Source organism: Agrilus planipennis, unplaced genomic scaffold (genome assembly GCF_000699045.2).
Source record: "Agrilus planipennis isolate EAB-ADULT unplaced genomic scaffold, Apla_2.0 scaffold367, whole genome shotgun sequence".
NCBI classification, from domain to species: domain Eukaryota; kingdom Metazoa; phylum Arthropoda; class Insecta; order Coleoptera; family Buprestidae; genus Agrilus; species Agrilus planipennis.
In genome coordinates, this window is record NW_020439066.1 from 103,640 (window position 1) to 126,845 (window position 23,206).

Consider the following 23,206-nt stretch of genomic DNA (forward strand, 5'->3'; position numbering starts at 1 on the left):
TCCAAAAAGTTAACGTTTTAATTTTGATATTTTTCTTCTAGTAAACGATTAATTTTATTTCCATTTTGCTCTCTCATGGTATAAATGAAATAACTCGGTCCCATATAAAACGATTGAAACTTTTATTTTAGATACAGTTTTTATCTTCTATTATCGTGCCCCCTTGTGGTTCACTGTCTGATGATGCTCTCCCTATTTTGCTGTTCCTACATATTTTTTTATCAACAAATAATTAAGTTGCGAGAGCAGAGTGCTTGTTATTATGCCTATCATCCTTAATACTGAAATTAATCTGTTATTTTAAGAACGTTGACATTTGTGAAATGTACTGCACATTCACTTACGTGTTTGTTGATGTACGTATCGCCATGAAAGCAGACATGTTAAGGAGAAAGTGATGTCTTAAAACGTCGGAGCTTTTTTTTGTTGGGAATAGTCGTAGTAACGTTTCAAAATAGCATACGACGTGACCTTGACTTTTTTCCCGTTAACGAACTTGACATTAACAAACAAGTTTGCAAAAGATTAGCTGGCAATAGCCATTGACAATGAGAGAAAATAGCAGACCGCATGTCTGTGTGTACTGCCTTTTTTGATTATTTTTTGTATCGCGTTGAAAAAGAGCCATCTGTATAAAATAGTCGAATAACATATCACCTTCATGTTACATTTATTTAATCATATTTGCATTTAAGTTATTTTAAATCTAAACACATTCATTTTTTAAAACAAAAAGTTATATAGGGTGTTTCTGGAATATGTAGCTACCTTCTGAGTCCTTATCTCAACTCGGTGCATATGTATAGACCTATGTTGCCAATTCACGCCCAGGACCGGCTTCAGATTGTAACTTATTTGATTTTAGTATGCGTGTTTAGAAAAAGCAGAAGATGAAAATGTAATTGCTATTACTGTCCGAAATGTCTTTCAATTTTTATGCGGCCTGTTATGTAAACAATACTTATACATTTTAAAGCTATTGAACACGTGGTTCTGGATTTCTTCGTGGTGTTAATAAGTCGGGGTGATATATAGTATATCTCCTAGTCATAGAATTTTTTTGAAAATACTTTTTTAAAAAATTATAGATACAACTAAAGAAAACAAGCAAAATTGGCAACGTTCGGATATTGAAAATATTTCAATGTCTTGATGTATATTATATAGAATTGACCAGTAGGAAAAATGTTCAAATGACGTGTTGTGGAAAGGGGGTACGAATGTCCAAAAAGTGATAAAAACAGCGTCATGTAATATATTTTAGCGAGTACGAACGTGTTTTTGTGCGATCGGGCATACGTGTGTGTGAGCGGCTTATCGATTCGCCGACTAGCCGCGGGCGCCTTTCTTCGTGTACGCCGTATTTGTAATCGTGTGTGTTGTACTTGCGTTCCGAGAAAGAAATTAAGTAGTTCAAAGAAAAAGAAACTTTTCCGGACGGCTCGAGAAGGTTCCCGAAAGGAAGCAGGGGAGTATTTAAAGAAAGAGACGATCGCCGGGAGCAGAGGAGAAATAAATTGACCGTTGCAGAAGTGAATCGAGAAATAAATTGACAGTGATAGAAATGAAATAAATAGCGCAGTGAATAGTGATATCTCAACAGTAAACAAATAGAATAATTACCTAAGTTTAGTAATAATTTAATAGTGTTTTTAAGTTCATTAATAATTAGTGTAAATAAATAGTTTTGTTGTTATCAGTCTTAGAAGTTAATTTTGTTAAACCCACGAACATTACAATACAACTAATTCAATTAAATCTTATTATTTTTATAATAACACAAATGGCAGCAGTATTTAATTTGATGCCGGTTCAAAGCTCCTAGAAGCGAACGTTAAAATGTCTATTACTCGGTACTACTTACTGACAACTCAAGAATCTTTAAATTGAATTTCTTTGCAATTAGATACTCCTTCTATTCTAACTATGTACCGCTCTCATTTTAATTGTTTCCATGTTTATTCAGCCAATTATTTCGTCCTTTAACGAAATGGATATCGAGGAAACAGGATAATGTTTAAAAGAAATACAGAAAACAGAAGAAGTTAGGTATATCATAAACGGATTCCTTAAACTTTAATCAAAATAACTAATTACCCATCTAACAATTTTCCGTAAAATTATTTATCCCGTCAAGTTTAGCTTAAGATATTCCTATTAAGAAAATCAGTGAGAAAGAAGTTATTAAGTATCGAATAAAGTAGTTCGTGCGAATGGGTTACATGTTTGAACAATAAAACTTTGTCCGAGTTTCAAACTTTAACTTACAGCTTCAAGTAAGTAGGTACATGATTTTACCATTTATAATCCTGTAACTGTCAGTATCAGAACTCCACGAAAAAGAAGTAATAAGGAAGGCGTAAGTTTCCCGGCTAATTTAAATACATGTTGTAAATTAATCTCTCAGCAATTACTTTCCATGTACCTACTTACAAGATCTTTAGATTGGGGCAAATTCCGTTCAAAGACCTTGAAGGCATGCATGGATTTTGGTAATGAGCAAAGCAAACCAAAAATTTCAAATACTAAAAATGTTTTGTCCCAAAAGAGGAATATTAAATTTGCTTCAAATAGTTTAACTCACAAATGCAACGGAATTAGCCTTAAGTATTTGGTCTTGATCTCTCATATTCAGTATTGATTTTAGTCTTGGTCTTCTTCGTTCGGTCTTGGTTTTAATCTTCGGTCAGTCTTAGTCTTGATCTTGCTAGTATAAAGATAACCTTGGTCTTGGTTTTATAATTAAATATAAGGCCAAAACCATTCCGTCATGTTTCTGACGCGACAGTAAAGAAGCTGAAAGCTCAAAACAACATATAGGTTATGAATCCTTAATAATACAGTGCATCAATAGATATTCAGAAATAAAGGGCAGAACATTCTTGTAAAAGACACAAAAGGCAAAAATTTCATTACAGCGGAAAATGCAGTAATTTTTTTGGATTAATAGAAAACACTTTCTACTTTAGACAATACATTATAAAATGTTCGGACTAGTTCCAACAAAAGAGACATTTCGAAGTAAAATAGGCGACATAATTCCAACTTCTGCCCCATTCAGTATCACAATTCATTTTTAATTACACATGCAGAACAATAAACTGAATGGATGGTAAATTAACTCGGCCGCTTTTCACGTTATACCGCAGTGAACGCTCTCGCATTCAGCGAATGAAAAAATGGTATCGGTTTTGTGTAGGCCTTCATGAATACAATTTACTAAATAATAGATGTATCAATTTGAACATCGAAAACATTTCAGTTCACTTACTCCATATTCGTACGTTTCATGGCACAAACAATAGAAACCTGTTCAAATTATCTGCACGAGTTCAGGCGCATTCCAGTTGAGATTTTCTACGTTAATTAACATATGACGAATTTATCTATGCCGATAATTTAAGACAGCTTTAATTGGTTTACCGTTTTGTTACTTTTTTATGAACGATTAATTACAACGGTACCATATGATATACATGAAATTGTATCCTGTTTCTTCGGAAAGAAACATTTTTTTTATTGGAAACTGTGCAGTATCAAGCATCGCTTCGAAAACGGTAATTATTTACAATGCCTATTAGCAGGAAGCTCTTGATAAATGTTTTATTCAAAACTATTTTGCAAATGTTCCATCGAAGGCTTTTCGCATAAAAAGCTCTACTCGTTGAATTCCTATCTGGTGAAATTTGTACGTACTACGTTGTAGCCCTTGTTGACACAGTGTTTTGTTCCTTTGCATCTCAAAAACAATATGCATTGCATCAGATGCAAAAGTATATTCAATTACAGTCATGTTCAGTGAATATGTACAGAATAATATAATAAAACGAAGCTTTGAATACTCTAAACTGTAAAGTTATACGTTTCAACTGAGTGGCAATTCTCAGACGTTTGTGATATCGTTCGTAGAAGTCGTCAGTTTTATTTCTGCCTTAAAATTGCTAGGTTGCAACTTGCTCATTTTTATTGAACATTGCTGTACAGCATGCAATAGCATTGTGTAGCTTTCACTAAATATCGTATGCGAATTTGTTGGCAAGCAATTTTGTTCGTAACAGTTTTTTTCAATTGGTCACCCAAAATAGCAAACATAAATTGCATAATAATAAATTTATTTACAAATTAATACGACCCTTATACAGTAAATTTACCTCATTTAATCAACCTGCATTTGAATCATAAATAATACAGATTGTGGAAACTACATGGATGGATTACAACTTTATAAATCATACCGGATAATCCGTAAAAATTGTTATGGTTAAATGCATATGCACTAAACTGCAGAATAATTTGCATTATCATTCATAAAATATTACCTATTACATAAAAGTGTATCTGGAAAATAGGCGACTACAATTGGTTCTACATACAATATAGCAACGATATAGCCATGTTGCTCTTGATGAAGCATTCGTTTGGATTTATTGACTTTTTACGACTTTATATCATGTTACTTTTATTTTTGCATTGACATGTGGAAACCAGATTTAAAATTTATTATGCAAAATTAACGCGACTGTTGCAACAGCAATAAATGTATATATATTTTACGTCACAAATAGAGTAACATAATTGGCAGGTGTAATCAGAACAATTTTTTTATTCGGTGTTAATTACAATTCATTTCAATTCGCATGATTTACAGCACTTATTTCTACTTACTTAACGTTACAATATATTTTAAAAGCAGTCGTGAATTATTAAAACTAGGGGAAGAAATAGCGACTAGGACCTACTATGGTTAACTGTAAATATCTACAGACCTATTTATTATTATCTTGCTTGATGGGGGTAACTTCCGTACGGTCGGTAATTCCATTTAAGGGTTGATGGAAGATAGTAAGAACTTTGTGTCCTTTATATATGCGTAGTATTCCAGTTAACACAGCATTAGCGCTACTAAGATTAGTCTTATCGTTATATAGTTAATAATATATAGTAACTTCTGTATGTATGACATAGTATGTCAAGTTGGCAGCAAAATTGTGAAAATTACAGGTGTTTTAATTTACAGTTATTGTAACACTTACTGATATTCGTTGACATTTTCTTTTAAACGAAACCCCCAAATGGCAAAACAAATGTCCCATTTTAATTCATGGAAAAGATTACCGAATGAACAGAATGTCGAGTAGAGGAATGTACTTTTAATTTGTATTCAAACGTGCAGCTTCATCCGGGTGTATTGTTGAAAGCCCGAACTGTGGATTCAACCGGTTAATGAGAAGAGCCTACAGGCTATAACACTTGTAATGATTCCTGAAATTGGAAAGCGTATTGGGTAGTTCCTTTTTGTGTGTTATATTGTAAGTCTATGACGTGAAATCTGGAACATTAATAAATATGGATCGCATTTTTGAAACGTTTTTGTCATTATGGTCATCACCGTTCAAGTTGTTAAGGGGAGCCACCCCCTGTTTATTTCAGGAAATGTAGCAATTCCTACCTACTTTACTGATTATCAACCGTAGTCCCCATGGGCTAAAAAATGAGATACGTTTAATCAACGCGAACCTACTGCTACCAGTTCCTACTAGGAGATGAACAAGACCCCCTAGAACCCTCTGGTGCGGACGGAACCTATCTACCAAGCCTGGACCATGAGTCCAACCGCAGGCTGCCGAGCAGGCAAGAAGACTTCCCACCTGGAAACTCTGGGCCTCCCTTAGTACCAGTCTTCATCACTGTTCAAGTACAATTGAGACAAAATGCAGTGAAATTGATACATTCTTCAAGTCGTTATTCCTAATGGGATGGTACACAAAAGAAACTGAGAAATGTGATAAGAATATAATAATGGCTTTCTATTGGTAGACACTTGTGATCTGCTACATTATTGGATCGCTTTTCGTATGCTTTAGATATATGTACAATTAAGGTTTAATTTAATTAAAAAGAAAGGCGATGTTAATGCTATTATTATTATTCTTCTGGAAAGTTAAAGTGGTTCTCCGTGTAATAAATAATTGCTTATGTTTATGTACTCTTATAAATGACAGTTTACCAGTATTTGTTATCTAACAAAGAAGAGATAAATTCATCGGATAAGGTTATAAATGTACAAAGTTTCCATGTTGTGAATTATTCATCTTTTCTGACTTCCCGTTTTCTGACTCGAAAACATTAGGGAGAAACCTACACGCCATTTAGTTCCTCTGACTTTTACGAGCAAAAAAAATCTTATTCGATTTTCCTTTTCAAAAGTTTGGCAAATAAATTCGATGGTCACAGTGAACCTTAGGATGCGTGTTTACAGGAATTATTATCCATTCAATGTCTCCTTATGTTATCCAGATTTGAACCTATGAATTTCATTAGTCTCAAATTTGCAAAGCAAGAGTTATGAAACTTAACAACTTTTTCTTGCCTTTTTGGATAATCTATATAGATATACATATGTATAAATTGGATCACTAAATGTGTTGCTATGCGCAAAACTCGAAATTTTTTTTTTTTTAATATTCCTTAAAGTCTTCGTTCCTCTTCTCTGTCCACAATATCCTCATCATTCGCCTATAACACTATATTTAAAACGCTTCTAACCTTTTTTTCCGCCGCACCATCCGTAGACGTTTCGCACCCATACAGAACCGTACCTTTAACAATCTTTTTGTAATCTACCAGTTATTTACTTCATTTAATATGTGAAAATTCTTAACTTGGGAATTATGTTTGCGAAAATCACGAATGGTAAAACCTTGTCCTTATTTTGCGTATTGAAAAAGCGTGACGGGATTTATATTCGAAATAATCGAATACGTCAAAACGCCTCAAGCGATAAATTGGGAAAAACTTTCGAACGTGCGTTTTTTGCATCACCGAAACGATTTTGTAATGCGCTAAGAAATAAAAGTTTGCCTTTGGGTATCTATCAAAACTTCAGATTAAAGGTTGACAATCTTAAACCGATAAAGAAGGGCCCAGGGATGTTTTCTAGCGTACGTATTATAAAAAGGACTACGGGAAAAAAATCCTGTAAATGGATTCAACAACTTCTTGACATATGAAGTTAAGATTGAAAGGGAAATCGTTTTTAAGGCTTGGTTGCTCTGGAAAACATAAGTCAAATATTTACAGGGAACATGACTCGAAGTACAAATTTTCAAATTCAATTTTACTAAACCTGGCATGAGCTAAATGTTCGTTGAGCCTAACATGAATTGAGCGCGTAGTTTGTCCAACATATTTCATACTACAGTCTTTGCAATCAATTTCATATATCCCCGACTTTTCTACAAAATTAGTTTTATTTTAAAAGTAATTAGGAAGACTCTGAAGAGAGCTATATAGAGTGTTCCACAACACTGCCAGTTTTCCAGTTTTCGAAATTCTGAAATATCATTCTTATATTTTTAATAACATCAACTTGGAAATTCGTATTCATTTGCAAATTTTTATAAAACATCCCACAGTTCGCTGACTGTATTAATATGGATCTTGCATTATCTTTATCAGCATAAATATTAAAGAAAATTTCTTACTAAATTCNTTAAAAGTAATTAGGAAGACTCTGAAGAGAGCTATATAGAGTGTTCCACAACACTGCCAGTTTTCCAGTTTTCGAAATTCTGAAATATCATTCTTATATTTTTAATAACATCAACTTGGAAATTCGTATTCATTTGCAAATTTTTATAAAACATCCCACAGTTCGCTGACTGTATTAATATGGATCTTGCATTATCTTTATCAGCATAAATATTAAAGAAAATTTCTTACTAAATTCATAGATATGAGTTAACAACGCTTTAAATTGTATATTGCAGATTCACCGCCCCATTACCGAAACGCGGGTAATTTACTTCACTTGGATGGTAACGGTAATAAGTTGCAAATGTTTCCAACAAATTGCATTCGTTTTCTTAATTGTTGGCAATCAAGCGTAAAAGTTTGGTCATAATTTTACGAATTAGGCATTCGTTGAGCTATATCAATTACATCAACTTAGAAACTATGGTAAGAAAATTTATTGCAGAAGATATAACACTCCCTACGGGTATGACACCGGTTAGCAAAGCAACTTTAAATGTTGATACATTGCATAAGCTGACAGATAGATAACTAAATCTTGAGAAAAAAGTGTAGACATTCAAATATAAAAAAAATAGTGTAATACCTATTTGATTTAGCATTTTCCAAACTTCATCATCATCATCAGCTACAATCAACTTGTTGAAACTTAAAGAAAGAATTTAAAAATTAATTTTACAGGGTTAAGGTATGTAGATATAAAATCGCTTAGACTTTCGTAGCAGTTGCAGCATTGTAATTAAAAATTATTTTCTGGACTTAATGGGCAAATAAATGGAAAAGACTTGTTTTTGTGTTTTTAAATTATGAGATTGTGCTTCCCTACGCGTAAAGGTATGTATAAATAAATACCATTCTCTCCAATCGGTGTTAGAGCCCGAGGCGAATGTGTCCCACGTTAAAATGGAAACAGAACAGAAACATTTAAAATGTTATACTAACAAAGGTTGTACAAGCATTTTAGCAACGACTCGGCGCATTGTTTCGAGAGTTCACATCGGAAAAGCCTTTTCGGAAAATGCGGCAGTATTTTCACGCATGATGATTACTTAGTCCGCACGTCCACTACATACGTATACGAATATAAAGTTTTTCAAATAAACTTTTCGCATTAGCAGTGGCGCATTTAAAATCCCAAAAACAATAAAGCCGTATTTTGATTCAAACCGCTTTTCTAAAACTGTTTGTTCTGCTCAAAAAGGGAATTTTGTTTTTTAGAAGAACTTACCTTAATAATAATAATTAGCCTATAATAAAATATAATTTAATTTTGTATTCTTAAAGCTAATGAGAATTCTTTTATTGTTTCAGGTAAGTCCTTAGATTGACCTATGGAATTGTTGATAAAATATGGACATTATTTCAACAATTACACCTCGGAAAACACACGTTTCAATCTTCTGCTTGTCCGATCTTCATCTTCGGTTTTCATACCTTTTTCCCTTTTTAGTTTATGTTAATCTTCTCAGGTATTTACATTTTTATATGAATGCTATTATATTGTCGTGTAACTGGATACCTGTCTACCAATTAAGATGTCAAATACTTAAACTGTTTTTAATTAAATTAAAAATATGACCGTTAAAGAGATAACAAAAGGGGATTCTACAAATAACTCTTGCTGACATTATGAAGACCATGAATAAAGCCCATATTTAAATAAAAAATAAAGAAGACATGTTTTGTTTTTAAAATATCCGAGGAATCTAATTGTATTTGTATTCATATCTATGTCGTGTTTACCCACCTAGAAATTATAATCGTGGACCTGACAGGGTGTAACCTCGATTCATACAAAGTCCTGACAAGGACCACCGTAGTAGGACTGTTGGGTTTCTTTTAAGAAGGACCTAATAAAGAAATAAAAATTAGGACCTAATGGGAAAATTCAAAGAACCCTAAGAAAACCTGATTGCAAATTTATTATTAAAATAGGACAGTTTTAAGATAACCATAGATTTATTGATAAAATTTTCTGACATCGTATAAAAAGACGGTTAATTAATTGTGACTGTCATTTAACAAAAAGGAAAATCCATTTTCTCTTGAATAGTCATCTGATGATATTTAAATGCTGGTCAATCAAATTTATCCACACTCAATCCTGATCAGACTTTAATTATATTTACCTTGTAAAGGATGAAATGATCTAATCCTGATAAGATCCTAGCGTGGAAAACTTAATTTCATCAATTTTTTACTCTGAAAGGATAAACTGTGGGCATCCAGATTTGAACCTGACAATTATATTTTTATTTCGGATATCTTTATTCAATCCTCATTAGGACCTTACTCGGAATTCCTTAAACTGGACAGCCTTATTAGGTCCTCACTTACATCGGGCTAACTTGCTTCTAATTTCTAGTCGGGTAATTCTTCTACTTATTCATAAAGAAGAATAGCACTCTTTTAGAACAATTGGGATTCTGTATTTGGTCCAAAAGCAGATTATTGCGCATTGTACATGAACCTTAACCAATATAAATAATGCGCGTAATCCTTTGAAATTTTCCTTCGTTGAATGACACGTTAGGTAAACCTGTAGACATTATAACGTAAGAGATGTTGATTGAAATGCATGCATTACGTTATCGTTATAGGAATTAATTCGAAATTTGCGTAAGTAATAGCCTTGGAAACCTTGCTTCGTCTTTATTGATTAATGATTCTTTGCCGTGATTACACTGGCTGGTTTGTGTAATTCTACTCAAGTTCAGAAAGTAGGCCACGATTAATGCTTCTACTTATTTAGCTATTTATATATTACACCCCGATATTCTTCGTGAAAACACCTTCGGTGGTTTTTAGAGTGTGAAAATTTAAAATGGATTAGTGAGACCTACAGGTAGGTACATGAAGTAATTAATTCAAGGCTAAAATTGCTACTAAATCGGTGAGTTCTTGCCTCAAAGAAACTCGCAAATTAATTTCATCATCATCATCATCACTTTTAATTTGAAACGGATGTCGATGCGTTATCCTGTAAAAATTACCTTTCTGAACCTGAATCCTGCACCACTGATACAACTACAAGCAGTGAGCAATTTTCTGAAGTAAGAAAAATGGAAATGAAAACCACAAAACTATTAGAAGAATTGCCAAAATGCCTACAAGTCAAAATACTATGTATCTCATTGTAGTTCAAATTGTCATAAAGACTAATGCAATCAGTATTTTGAATTGAAGTTACTAATTTGTTGTCTGTTGTAGACTACTCTGAGGATTAATCTGTTAAATTACATTGTATTAAAGTAGTTTATCAAAGTAATTTTCTTCTCCACTTTACAATAGATTCTTTTTATTACTAATCTCTTTCAAACATCATGCATACACAGAGTACTACAGCGAAGGATAGTTAGAATTAAATATGTCTTTAGACTGTCATGTCGCTAATCCTGCTATGTTTACAACCAACCACAAATAGGGTGCAACAGTCAACTAGCGATAGCGTGACGAGTAAGCACAAAATGGGTTAATTCTCTCTTCGTGAATAACAACGTGAAGATTTTATTTATAGTCTATTAATTTGTTTTACTTCACTACAGTATTGTCCCACTAGGGCACGAGACAGTGGCGTTTCTGGAGTGTGTCGCAAAATAGTGAAAATTTTGAAATGGGCTTCACTACAATTAACATAAATATCTAAGTAGAGATTCTTTGTAGGGAGCAAGTCAAACTGTTCATCACTTTAATACAAAATTAATAGACAGATAAGCTGTACCAGTTACTGATTGGGAACCACAGAATTTATAGGTAGATACAGCAGAAAAAGTGAAACAGAGAAAAAAAGAACCCTTATTAATGAAAATGTAATTTCAAAAACAAATCTGTAAAAAGTAATAGGTAACAATGTACGATTGAGAAATTTGAAATGAAATATATCTCATCATTTTTGAGTAGGGATATGACCACTTTCATGAATCTAATTTGTCAAGTCAAGTTTAATTAATCTGCAAAAATGAAACAACTTCGAAAAATAGTTAGAAAAAGTGCATGCCAAATAAAGTAAAAGTGTTCTCCGTTTAATCGTTTTCACAGAAGAATGTACTATGGTCTGTCAGACAGTTGATTTCGAGATGTTCACCGACACTCAATATAAATCCATTAAATGAGTTTATAAAGTTTTAATTGAAAAATAATTGGTTGTAGGTACTAGCAAACTACTACCAAACGAATTAACTTTCCTAACAGGATCAAAATCGCGATTAACTTGGAGATCAGAATGACGCCAGAATATCACCGCGTTTTCGTTCAAATACACCCAGTTAGTTCAAAGTTCAAGACAACTCTTTTGCACCCACTTTGGCGTCTGCTGTATTTTAAAATATCGACAAAGTTTCAAAGTTTTTAATACTTTCTTAATCATAAACCGCTTCCAAACATACAACAGTAAAAAAATGTGAAAAGAAGTAAATTCTGAAATATTATACCTACAATAAAACTAGGAGAATTATATTGAAGTTATATTGGTTCAGTCATATTGTGCAAAAAAACGATTCCTAAAGCTGCATCTTCTTTGACGCAGTTGATGCACTTTATCTGACGCAACCCTATACCACTACAGCAGTGGATGCGTCAACGTTTACTGGAATTGTTTTATTTTTTTAATGTTCAGTTTTAAAAATAAAGGCTCATGTGTAAAGCTATATTAGTATATCCTTATGGAGTCCTACATTTGATTGAATAGTTAATTATAAATGTAGCGTGACTAACGTTATCGTCTAATACAGTTGGTGGTGTACAATCTACATATACCAATACAATATGCATATTTCAAGCTGTGTCGTCACATGGCTTCCTCAACAACATCATTAGACAGTATTTGTGATAGAATTATGCATGTACATACAACTATAGATTAATACAAAACAATACTGGTTATGTTTAGTTCTGGTGTAAGCTACGTGGAATATTCAATCATGTTCAAATAAATTGCACATTTCTTCTAAAAAAAAAAATAGGATTGTGTACCTAAATTTAACAGAAAATTACCGCAAAACAAGCGAGATTTATCTTCCCTCAAGCGCCAAAACACTTGAACGCATATCGCTATGGAATTCAACTTTGAATTTCGCAGGATTTAACGCTTCACGCAAGTGGGTAATGAAAACGACATAACTTATGAGAAACAAGTGTTCTGAACGACATTCATAATAGTGGCTATATACATAATATCTATAATCGTCATAATATCGTATAGGTATACACATCGTATTTCATTCTGTTACATTATCTACCCTTATAAGATCATTATCAGAGCAACAAAACGGTCTCAGAACGCAACCTTTTTAACAAACTAGAGAAAGGGATAACACACACGAGTTTTGTTTTTAATTTTTAATAATTATTACAATAAACATTAAATAAAAGTAATGGAATTATAAAAATTCAATACGATGAATTCAATCTGTTGAAACCGTCAAACGTGGATGGCAGTTTTGAACTCTCCTGTTCACATCAGCACGCCGCAGGTCCAATCTGACAAGTCGTTATCTTAATCGAAAGCCTGTCAAATAATAATGAGATCAGAAAAAGTAGCTTGGCGTTCACCATGCAGTAACTGGTTATTTGTTGACAGCTATTTAATGGTAGCAGGTAGATTGGTCGGTATTTTGTCTACAACGTGCTGATGGGATCCAACGAAACCAACAATTTACATCTTATGTTGCTAAAAATTCAGTAACGTAATTCTACGGAAGCCAGTTTATGAAGTCTAATACAAAATGACAATAATCTAACTGGCCTATTTTGTAAATACCATACTTATTTTGCATGTCGAAGTAACAATCCTTGAAAGTTATAAATTATAAATTCCATTCAACCTCCCCAAACAAACCCCTTCTCCTTTCCGGTTTCACACGATGGTATACGCATACACTGATAATGAGTTTATATTTTATGCTAACATTAAGTAATTATCTGAATGGGGATAGGATTAAACTAAAAGTAATTAGGGTTAGGCAAATGTAGCTTGATGTTCCACATCCAAAATACCTATGAAAGCGAAATATATTATACGAAGGGCGTTACTTGCAGCTTCCTATACGAGCATATGCTATTTTTACTTCTTTTTCCCTTTAATATTTAAACGAATATTGATGTTATTTCCAAAAAACGTGTTTACTCTCAAAACTTAGATTACTTATTTATTATTCGAAAAGTAAATTTTATTTGAAAATTCTGTGATTTAGATAGGTTTTTCACAATTCCGTATTATCATTCTCGTTGAAATGTTAAAATAACGTTCTGGATATCGAAGGAACGCGCACCATCATATACCTTTCTGAAGATTTCTTTGCAGAAGGAGTAAAATAATTAAGTTCTTTGAAATATGCAAAAACACCCCTGGGTTAATTTGTTTCTAACGTCTAATGAAGCTTCTCATCCTTTGACGTTAGCGGAATCCTTTTTCGTTATTAAAGCAGCTTAATTAACCGTCATTTCACTCCATTCCATCTTTCAGGTGCGTGTCCCTTTTTTTATCTTCTCTTCACTTTTATCAATGCTATTTTTATTTTCAATTAAATGCAGTTTCTCATTACTAACAATGAAGTAAGAGTAAAAAACGCGAAACCTTCTCAACGATAAATAAATAGCCTTAAAAAGGATAATTTATTTATTGGTTGGTAATAATTAAAATAAGAGCAGTATCTCTGTTCCGGGTAAGTCGTAAAATATTGTATCTCAAAAGGAATATTTCTATTTTACAGAAACATCCAAGTATGCAGCAACAGGAGAAATCAAGGAAACAGAAGAACAATCAAGAATCAAATACAAAACACATATATTTTCATATAATAGGTACAATTCAAAAGTGTAAATATAAATCGGTACACAGAATTNTGATCAAACAATGACAGATCTAAATTAAAGAAGTATTGCCCCTGGTGGGGGTCAACTTGGGAATGGGCATAAAGCTCTTCAGTGTCAATTCTGATCCTATACGAGCATATGCTATTTTTACTTCTTTTTCCCTTTAATATTTAAACGAATATTGATGTTATTTCCAAAAAACGTGTTTACTCTCAAAGTTCTACTTACTTATTTATTATTCGAAAGATATTAAAATTATATTTTTAGAACTGTTTACGTGACTGTTTTGACATTTTTGATCAACAAAAGGGACATGCAGTAAGCGTAAAAGTTAATAAAAGTATAAATTGCTGTAACGGTAGCTCGGAAATCAGAAACGGAAAATTTGAGAATTATTATTTACGTACCTAGAACATACAATTACAAACACAATCAATAAATCATTTACGATATTCTACTGATTATATGTGTATGACGCACGACATTAATAGTCAACTATTAGACTATTACTAAAAATTTATATTGAAAGTATAAACTCCGCATAACGAAAGTCAAAAGACCCTGCGAAGTCCTTCGTCCTATTCAATATTTGGTTTACAATATTACCATTTCACGCTTTAATTACTCAACCGATCATCATGAAATTTTGTACATACATTGATAGAGGTACAGGAAAGGACATAGAATACCTTTTATACAGAAAAAGTAGTGTTTCCGAGGAAAATTAGCACAGCACATTTACTGTCATTCTATGCAAAGTGTTCCTACTAGAAAGTAGTTTTATACTGATGATTCTGGTCAGTACTATTTATCAAATTATTATATTTTCGATGATCTTTGACATGTACCATCAACGCGAGCTGAGCCGCAGGTAAAAGCTCGTAAACTATAAAAATTACAACCGAAATTTATTAATGAAATTTCTGATACTTAACACACTTAAACACAAAAGATCTTGATCTTGAAGCGACCCTCTCTGTTCCATTACACCTATTACAACTTTAAAACATTTCCAAACTTTTCACAAACTTTTATTAAAAAGTGTTATGATGAGTTAGATACTCGACTAAACTTAATAAAGCTACAGCGTGGTGAAATAAGTATCACTAGAATAAATATGCGTGAAAAGTTTACAAAATGTGTTAATTTTAGTTAAACAAATCGATCCAACTTTTTTATACGTATATATGATAGAACTAACTTTTTTATAGATTTTTATAATCGATTGATCGAATTTTGATGAGCATTTAAGTGCAGTCTGTTGTTAACAATTATTTATCTTGTTATAACATATGTCAACATGAAGATTAACGAAAGTTTATTCCTTAAAGTTAACAAAAATGTAATTTTCCAATTAAATGTGTTATTGTTGGATGTTTAGCCACAACTATTAGGAAAATCTGCTTATGCAGTCCCTGCATACAACTTTTATAATAATATTAGTTATAATATTTAAAAGGCAACACGAAAGATACCTACAGAAAATGACATAAACTTAAAAAAAGTTTAAATTTAAGAAATAGCTTTTTGCCAAAATATCATTAACATATCTTCAATAACCGAGGAAGCTCTGACGAGATCTTATAGATAAATTTAATTACTTTCGTCACAAATACTATAAAAAATACATATATTTTCACCGACGAGGATACATACATATACCGATGCCACTATCCGTTCTGTTATCCTAAAAAGAACTACTAGTCAACGTCCACATTAATATGAACGCAATACAAACATATGTGTCATTTCAGCGCCGATAAAATAGTCGAATATGAAAACTTGCGTTCGTAAAAGGGGCAATAAAAACTTTATTGCAGCAAGGAAATTAAGTTAGCCAAAGTGATTAATCCGAGGACCTAAATACATCAAAGAAAATTCACTGAACTTACGTACCTATACGAGACGATGAGACGTTACCAATAACAGTATCGGTTTATTAAAATTTAAAGCCACATCGGTTTTCGCGCAAACTAAAACCGGAACCCGTAGGTAATGTCTGTCCGTGAAGTACTACGCTACTCTACGCTACTTCCGAGCGACGCCGACGACGCTGAGCTTTGGGTGCAACTAATACGAAGCGCGCGGCACAACTTTCGACCATCGAATGATCTAAACAGCCGCACACGAGATGGTCGCTTGCTAGTAGCACAACTGCGAGCATGTTCGTTGTATCCATATCGACCGCACAACCCCGTATTGTTGTATTTTTATAGTAGAATAAAAGCACTCCCGGCATTTTTGATTTGCAATTGTTGAGTTTCTTTTTTATCTTAATGCTAATTTTCCCGGCGCCAGTTGCAGCGAGCTTTAGAAATGTCTAAAATATCATATCTCACAATTCTACTGGCACTATCCTACATACTACTGACTACTTTGAATGAATATGTAAAGCACAGAAAGCATTGTTGCGAGATTCGCTCGGTTGTCTGTCTTGTATGCGTTATTGTCCTTTTTTTGGAACTTACTACTTCGTATTTGTCATTTGGACTTTATGGTATATTAATGCACGTATTTATTAAAAATATAGTTTCCCTTATCTGTTCCTTCAAAAAAGTTAGAATCACATTAAAGCTAAGCGTATTATTATCAATCAGATATAAACAACTGTGGAAGGTGCTTTCATTTAGTTCTGGCCCATTCTTTAATCTTACCATTTTCCTAATTCATCATCACAGGGTGGTCAACTCTACATGCAGTTCCACCCCTGTCTCGAGCTAATCCTTTCGTATTTCCCGAAAACTAGAACATGTTAACGGCTTGTTAACAATTACCTCCTCTCTTTACTCCTGCTTCTGCTTCCGATATATCTCTCACAAGCCCTTAAGTTTTATCTAGTATCCTGACATTCAATATACTCTTCCTTATTGAATTCCATACTGTCGTCAGTTCTCCATTCAGTATAGAGATGAGATTTCATTTTTTAGAGAAGAATCCAGAACAGTGAAAACGTAAGAAAGTTTACCATCATTTAAATTGAAAATGACTTAATCGAACTGAACTGTTCAGTAGTGTCAATAAATGATCAAACAATGACAGATCTAAATTAAAGAAGTATTGCCCCTGGTGGGGGTCAACTTGGGAATGGGCATAAAGCTCTTCAGTGTCAATTCTGATGAAAACAAAGAACGGTCTGTAACGCCCATTAAGAACAACTGCTCATCGTGTTCTACAAGTTTATGTCAGACAGATTCAAAATGCTCAAACGAAGAAGCACGGTGTTCTGAAAGTAAAATTTGCAAAAAACCGAAAATCACAAGAAACCCATTTTTTAATTACCTGATCGATGTTCGCAGTAAATGTAAGCATATGACAGCTGCCGAAATAGCCTGTAAAGGAGCTAAGGAATGGAACAACATGTCTCCGGAATGTAAGCAAAAGTACTGCCAGATGGCTCAGAATGCCCCAAAGACTCCCAGAAAACGAAGACCACCTTCCAGAAGATGTTGCATGTGCAACCGAGTGTTGAGAAGTAAATCAGCATGTAAGAAGCAAATTTCTCAAACTTGTCAAGTACCTTGTCCACCTCCAACCTTTAAATGTACAAAACGTAAGCCGTACAGTGAAATATGCCCGATGAAACAGAAAAGGTGTAAATTTGAAAGCGGATTCAACTCCAACAATGATAGCGGAAGTAAAAGCAGCATCGGTTCTAAACATTCTTTAATTACGGAGATAAATTTTCGGAGTAAAGGAGTTAACGTTCGACAGACTGATTTGAAAAGAACAGAATCAAGAAACTCTAGTGAATCTGGTACGTTATCGAATAAGTACCTACCTACAACCAGGTATTTATATCAATCTTGCTCCAAGATAAAACAAACTTTATAATAGATACATAACTGTATTGTACAATAAGATTGAAGGCTTTTATCAATTAAAACGGACAATCCAGAAAAGAATAGAGAGATCTAGTCGAATCTTTGCAAAGCATGTATTAGATTTACATTCTAGGAATAAATAGCAGTCAAAAGCTTTAAAGTCCGGTAAATCCAGAAAGATCTAAGTAGATAAGTTTCTAGTTTTTTTTTAGATCTACTATCTAGATCTGAAAACGTGCTATCCCAATTTTGAAGAGTAATCATTGGTCCAAGATCTCCAAAAATTATTGTAGAACATGGCTTTAGGCATACTTACCTGTCGAAGCCTTCATGAATATTTACTGATCTAAACATCTATTTTTTCCAAATATCTCTATCATCACTTACGATTAGTAATTAGTAATGACTACTTAGTTTGTTAACATTTCCAGATATATCAAGAAGCGACTCAAGCTACTGCTCCATTATGTAGGTTGTATTGGATATGTCTGTTGTTCAGGTCAATTGCTCATGTTTTATGCGTTTGCGGGTCCATGACAAGAAGTCACTGTATGTGCCAGTGGTAAATGAGTTATTCAATGAAAATTGCAACAATTGTATTATTTTAACAACTTTGTAACGTAGAACTAGTGAATGTTACTTTATTATTTATCTATAAAGAGGTCTTTAACTAATAATAATGTTTTGTTTGCCAATTGTTCAAATGAAATACTATGTCCAAAATATATACAATCAACAGTAAAAAAGTTTATCAATTGTTAATAACTTGAGAAGATATTAAAAATAGTAGGAGAACAGAGGGCAATGGAGATCAATAGGAAATCAATAGGAAATAGACATGAAGGACTAGTTAGAGACGTATTAGAAGAGGAATCAGGAGTTAAAGACAGCAGAAGTAGATTTAGAAATTAGATTGCTGTTAGATTAATGCAGGTTGCGGTAGCTTTCGAGAAATGCACCACGACTGGCTCAAGGTAGAAATATTTTGTGAAACCAGAGATTTTCCATTCAAAGATTTTTGGTTAATGCAGCAAGGTGGGGGTATACGGGTGTGAAACATGGACAGTGGGCGCGGCGGAAAACAAAATGTTAGAAGCGTTCGAAACGGGATGTTACAGGCGAATGATGAGGATACCGTGGATAGAGAAGGTTAGAAATGAAGAGGTATTAGAAAGAGTAGGAGAACAGAGGACTCCATGAAAGTCAATATGGGACTTGGAGTTAGGAGGAGTAGAGGTAGACCTAGATTAGATTACTGTGCAAATAGTTAAGGATGATGTTGTTCTAGTTTTAGGGAAATGCGAAGATTAGCTCAGAATAGGAAAGAGTGAAGGTGCGTGTCCAACCAGTCTTAGGACTGACGACCTTATGACGATGAGTAAGATGAATAACGCAGTTGTAGGTAGTGTAGAAAAAATGAAATTCCAAATTTTAGAGGCAATATTACAAGATAGAGTTGGCTATTAAGTTTCTGATGGACGGATGGTTCGTAAAATTTTACACAAAACTTTTATATAGCCTGCTGAAGTACGAAGATATAGATGTAGATGCAAAACAGACACGTAATGCCTACGATTAAACTCCGCATCTGCATTCAAAGCGTATTACCAGAACTGCATCGTATTTTCCGTAATAACAGTTTAGTGTCACCGAAGGTGGCAGTGGCGACTAGCGCTTTAGCATGCCGCCACCAGGCAATAAATCATAATTAGTCGGCGGCGGGCGCGCGATCATTAGAGATGCCGTGCGAGTCTTCGTCCGCATGGGCTTCACATTCTCTAAGGTCAACCGGCACCAACAAAAGAGCATAAAGGGAAGTAATCACCAGAATTACCCTTCCAGTGGCATCACGGATCAGTGCCGATTAACAGTGGAAACTGGAGAGGCACAACACTACAGTATAATACACACTATACATTCTTGAACACCTACGGACCATTAACCCACACTATACAAGCAGGCAGTGGTGCAGCTAACCCGTTCATCTTGTAATTAGACATGCCTTGTAGCCGCTAAAGGGTAGTCACGATTGCGGTAGAATCGATGACATTTGAAACTCCCCTAACAATCACAATCGTCTATCGAGTTACACACTAAAAGTTAATGAGGATTACAACAGTGTATAAAAAGAATTAGTAACGAAATGTGGATTTATATATGGCAGTTTCTTCGGAGGTTCAAGAGATGGAAGAATCTCTGAAGAAACTCGTCACTCATGCTAGCTAAACGTTAGGAAACAGGGCTAACCGACTACGGCTTTTAAACCCGAATCAATACAAACCAATAAAATACTTAGAGCCTTCTTGTATGAAGAAATAAAATGAGCAATTGTTTGTAGTATTTACAGTGTTCGGCAGCTAGATTCATTACCAAAGACATTATATAGAAATACGAAAGGTTACTTTGAACTAACTCTATGTAGTCCACGACTTCGTCCTCACGACAGTCAAATATGAAGCGAACCTACCTGCTATTACACGCGACAATTTTGCACGCGATTTATCTGGAAAACTTACGAGCATTTCTAATTGTAAAAGAAAATATCTTACCTACTCCAAATGGTATAAAACCCATTGATTAATTAACAAGTTGGTCGTTTTCAGCAATTTATCGAATATAAAAAGAATCCGAATATTAGTAGCATCTTGTTAATTTAAAAATGTTAGAAAACTAACTATTTCAACCATAATGGAAGAAAAATGTACCTACTGGATTGTACTAAATAAAATTATCTTCAGGATTTTTCGTAGATGCTTCGCTATTTCAAAATTAAACTAAAATATTATTACATGGACAGCAGTCTTCCAAGTTTATCGTTTATTAAATAGTTCAGACCCCAAACCCCGGATATTGTAATGCGAAGTGCGAGAATTCCTTGCGATATTTTTCCAATGCGCAAAATTCTTAACCGAAATGCATAACATAAATAAAACGAAAATTCATGCAAACGTTGCATATCATTATTCCTTAAATGGTATGCATCGAATGCAGGGCAAATTTCCGGGAATTCAGATAATATCCATTCAAAGATCATTTTAGAGTGGGTATTAGGTACGAGTATTGCAATATTTCATAAGTATTTATATAACAAGCACTTGTAAAGCCCATTTGACAGTGTATAGCCTTTGTTTTCCAAGAAAGAACCAATTGGGAGATACATTTTGTAGAATTATTGAGAGATCGATTTAGTCTGTACGAACCAGTTGAAAATATAATGACAACAGCGTATTCATCTTGTAATACAGATGTTACGATATAAACTAGACTTAAGTATTGAATTAAGTGTAGAAATTGTAGTTGTCCGAAAGGGTGAACGTAGCTCTCAGGTTATATTCCAGTCAAATGAGGGAAATGACTGAAGAGTATCTTACAATGGAGAAAATGATTGAAACGCGGGTCATTTTATCGGAAATTTAGTGAAGAACACGTATATGTAAATGAAAATTATTTACCCGGTATAGGGAGAAGACAATCCCCAAAAACAATTGCAAATTCAATTNGCATTGTTAAATCAATTCGTTTTCCTTTTCGCAGATATAGAAAAAAAGTTTCAATAAATGTTTTTCACAATGCTATTTTGTAAAAAAGGTACTGATCACTTTTTTCATAATCTATATCGAACAAAAGTTCTGTGCGCCCAATGGCAAAGAGGTCTCAAAATTCGCGGAAATCTTTAAAAAATCGCGAGATAATCCAATTTGCAATTATTAACAGGACAAACAATTTTCATTTACATATCATTTTCTCCATTATAAGGTACTGTTCATTATAATTGCTTCATTCAGAAAAGACTTCCGTGCTTACAGAAAATATGACCACTTTGTGCAAAACTTTTAACATTGAAGAAGAACGCCTGACTTTTATATTTACGTATTATACTTTCTGCTTGCTTTAATAAATTGTTTCGTCTTTGAGCTTTACATAAAAAAAAACTCTCACCTTTAATGAAAGAACTCGATATAGATTTTATCAGTAGGTAATCTTTCTTTTTTTTTTTTTCTTGTAAAATGTCTCGTTAACTCTAATATCCTAAGCGGTATTGTTATTGATTCTTTATACAAACGCTTCTAATGACCTTTGGGGAACGAAAACGGGCACCGTCTAATGATTTTAAAACCAATGTTAGTTAAACCACGTCCCATAAATCACTTTTTCATTTACACAAGGCAGCCGATCTCCTCCATCGAAGGAACAAATTTAGCAAAAGGATGATTGAGTAATAGCCAATCAATTATCTAAATTACCAGCTAAACCTTAACTGATATCAAATTTGGCTCGCAACTTGCAAGACTTGTACTGAGAAAACAGAAAAAAAACCGCTAAACATAAAAGATGTTAATGTAAAGAGTCTCAGAAAAAAATAATTGAAAAACAATAAAGTTCTAATTAAAAGTCACACCAGAAACCAAAAATACGATTATATAAAATTTACGAAGTATATATCGGTGTTTTATACAATAATGCGTAAAGTTCAAACACCTGTTCTTAATAGTTATTAAAAACAAACGAAGGTGAGGACTGTATCTTCTGAAACTTAAAAGGAATCTGTAAAATTCTATCCTATCAATTATCTTTAACACGAGAGATAAAGATGTTAAATATTTATGGTCATGTGCTTCGTAACAATGACATTTTGTTTGTATATGCGTATAGTTTGTTGCACGGTTCAACATTCTCGGCATAGGAAAGTATTTGATAATAGACGACGAGTTTCTTACCTTGATGACCAAAGTTGGATGTGATGTGTTATTAGGCGTGGTCACAACCTGTCGAAATTGCTCATAAATGCTAAGTTATTAAGAATTACATTTGCCTAGTTTTAAAACCAACAATTAAGCTAATAATTAATGAAACTGAACATAAATGCTACTAACAGAGCAGAAGTTATAGTTGTGTTTTAGTCGAATTTATGTGAGCGTTTTCTCCAGGTTTTGTGATTGTGTTTATTTGTTTTTATTAATATGGACGCTTCTGTAGAATAAAAACTGAACCGAAGGCAGTTTGTAGCGTTTATCTATCAAGAAGCTTATTTAGATTAC

At 33.4% G+C, this 23,206-nt stretch overlaps 2 protein-coding genes across 8 annotated transcripts in view; one reads left to right on the top strand and one right to left on the bottom strand.

Annotated features, from left to right (window-relative positions):
* Positions 1-16,431, bottom strand: part of LOC108742754 (protein madd-4) — a 112,171-nt gene extending 95,740 nt beyond the window's left edge. For all 6 annotated transcript variants that reach the window (XM_025977105.1, XM_025977109.1, XM_025977108.1 and 3 more), the window contains exon 1: positions 16,243-16,431. The gene's annotated coding sequence lies outside the window, so the exon portion shown is untranslated. The remainder of the gene's footprint in view (positions 1-16,242) is intronic.
* A 940-nt stretch (positions 16,432-17,371) lies between these two features.
* Positions 17,372-18,885, top strand: LOC108742759. Of its 2 annotated transcripts, none has more exons than XM_018478071.1 (2): positions 17,372-18,134; positions 18,599-18,885. In XM_018478071.1, the coding sequence occupies exons 1-2, from the start codon at positions 17,431-17,433 to the stop codon at positions 18,702-18,704; spliced, it is 810 nt and encodes a 269-aa protein (XP_018333573.1). In that variant the 5' UTR covers positions 17,372-17,430; the 3' UTR covers positions 18,705-18,885. The 2 variants fall into 2 exon arrangements, with proteins under 2 accessions (XP_018333573.1, XP_018333574.1); XM_018478072.1 differs by having other exon boundaries at positions 17,372-18,100.
* Positions 18,886-23,206: the final 4,321 nt, after the last annotated feature.

What these genes read in the sequence shown, in the direction of transcription:
- LOC108742759 (XM_018478071.1), top strand. Translation starts at nt 17,431, where the DNA reads ATGGGCATAAAGCTCTTCAGTGTCAATTCTGATGAAAACAAAGAACGG. An exon ending in AAGTACCTACCTACAACCAG is followed by an intron (nt 18,135 to 18,598) that starts GTATTTATATCA and finishes TAACATTTCCAG; the next exon opens with ATATATCAAGAAGCGACTCA.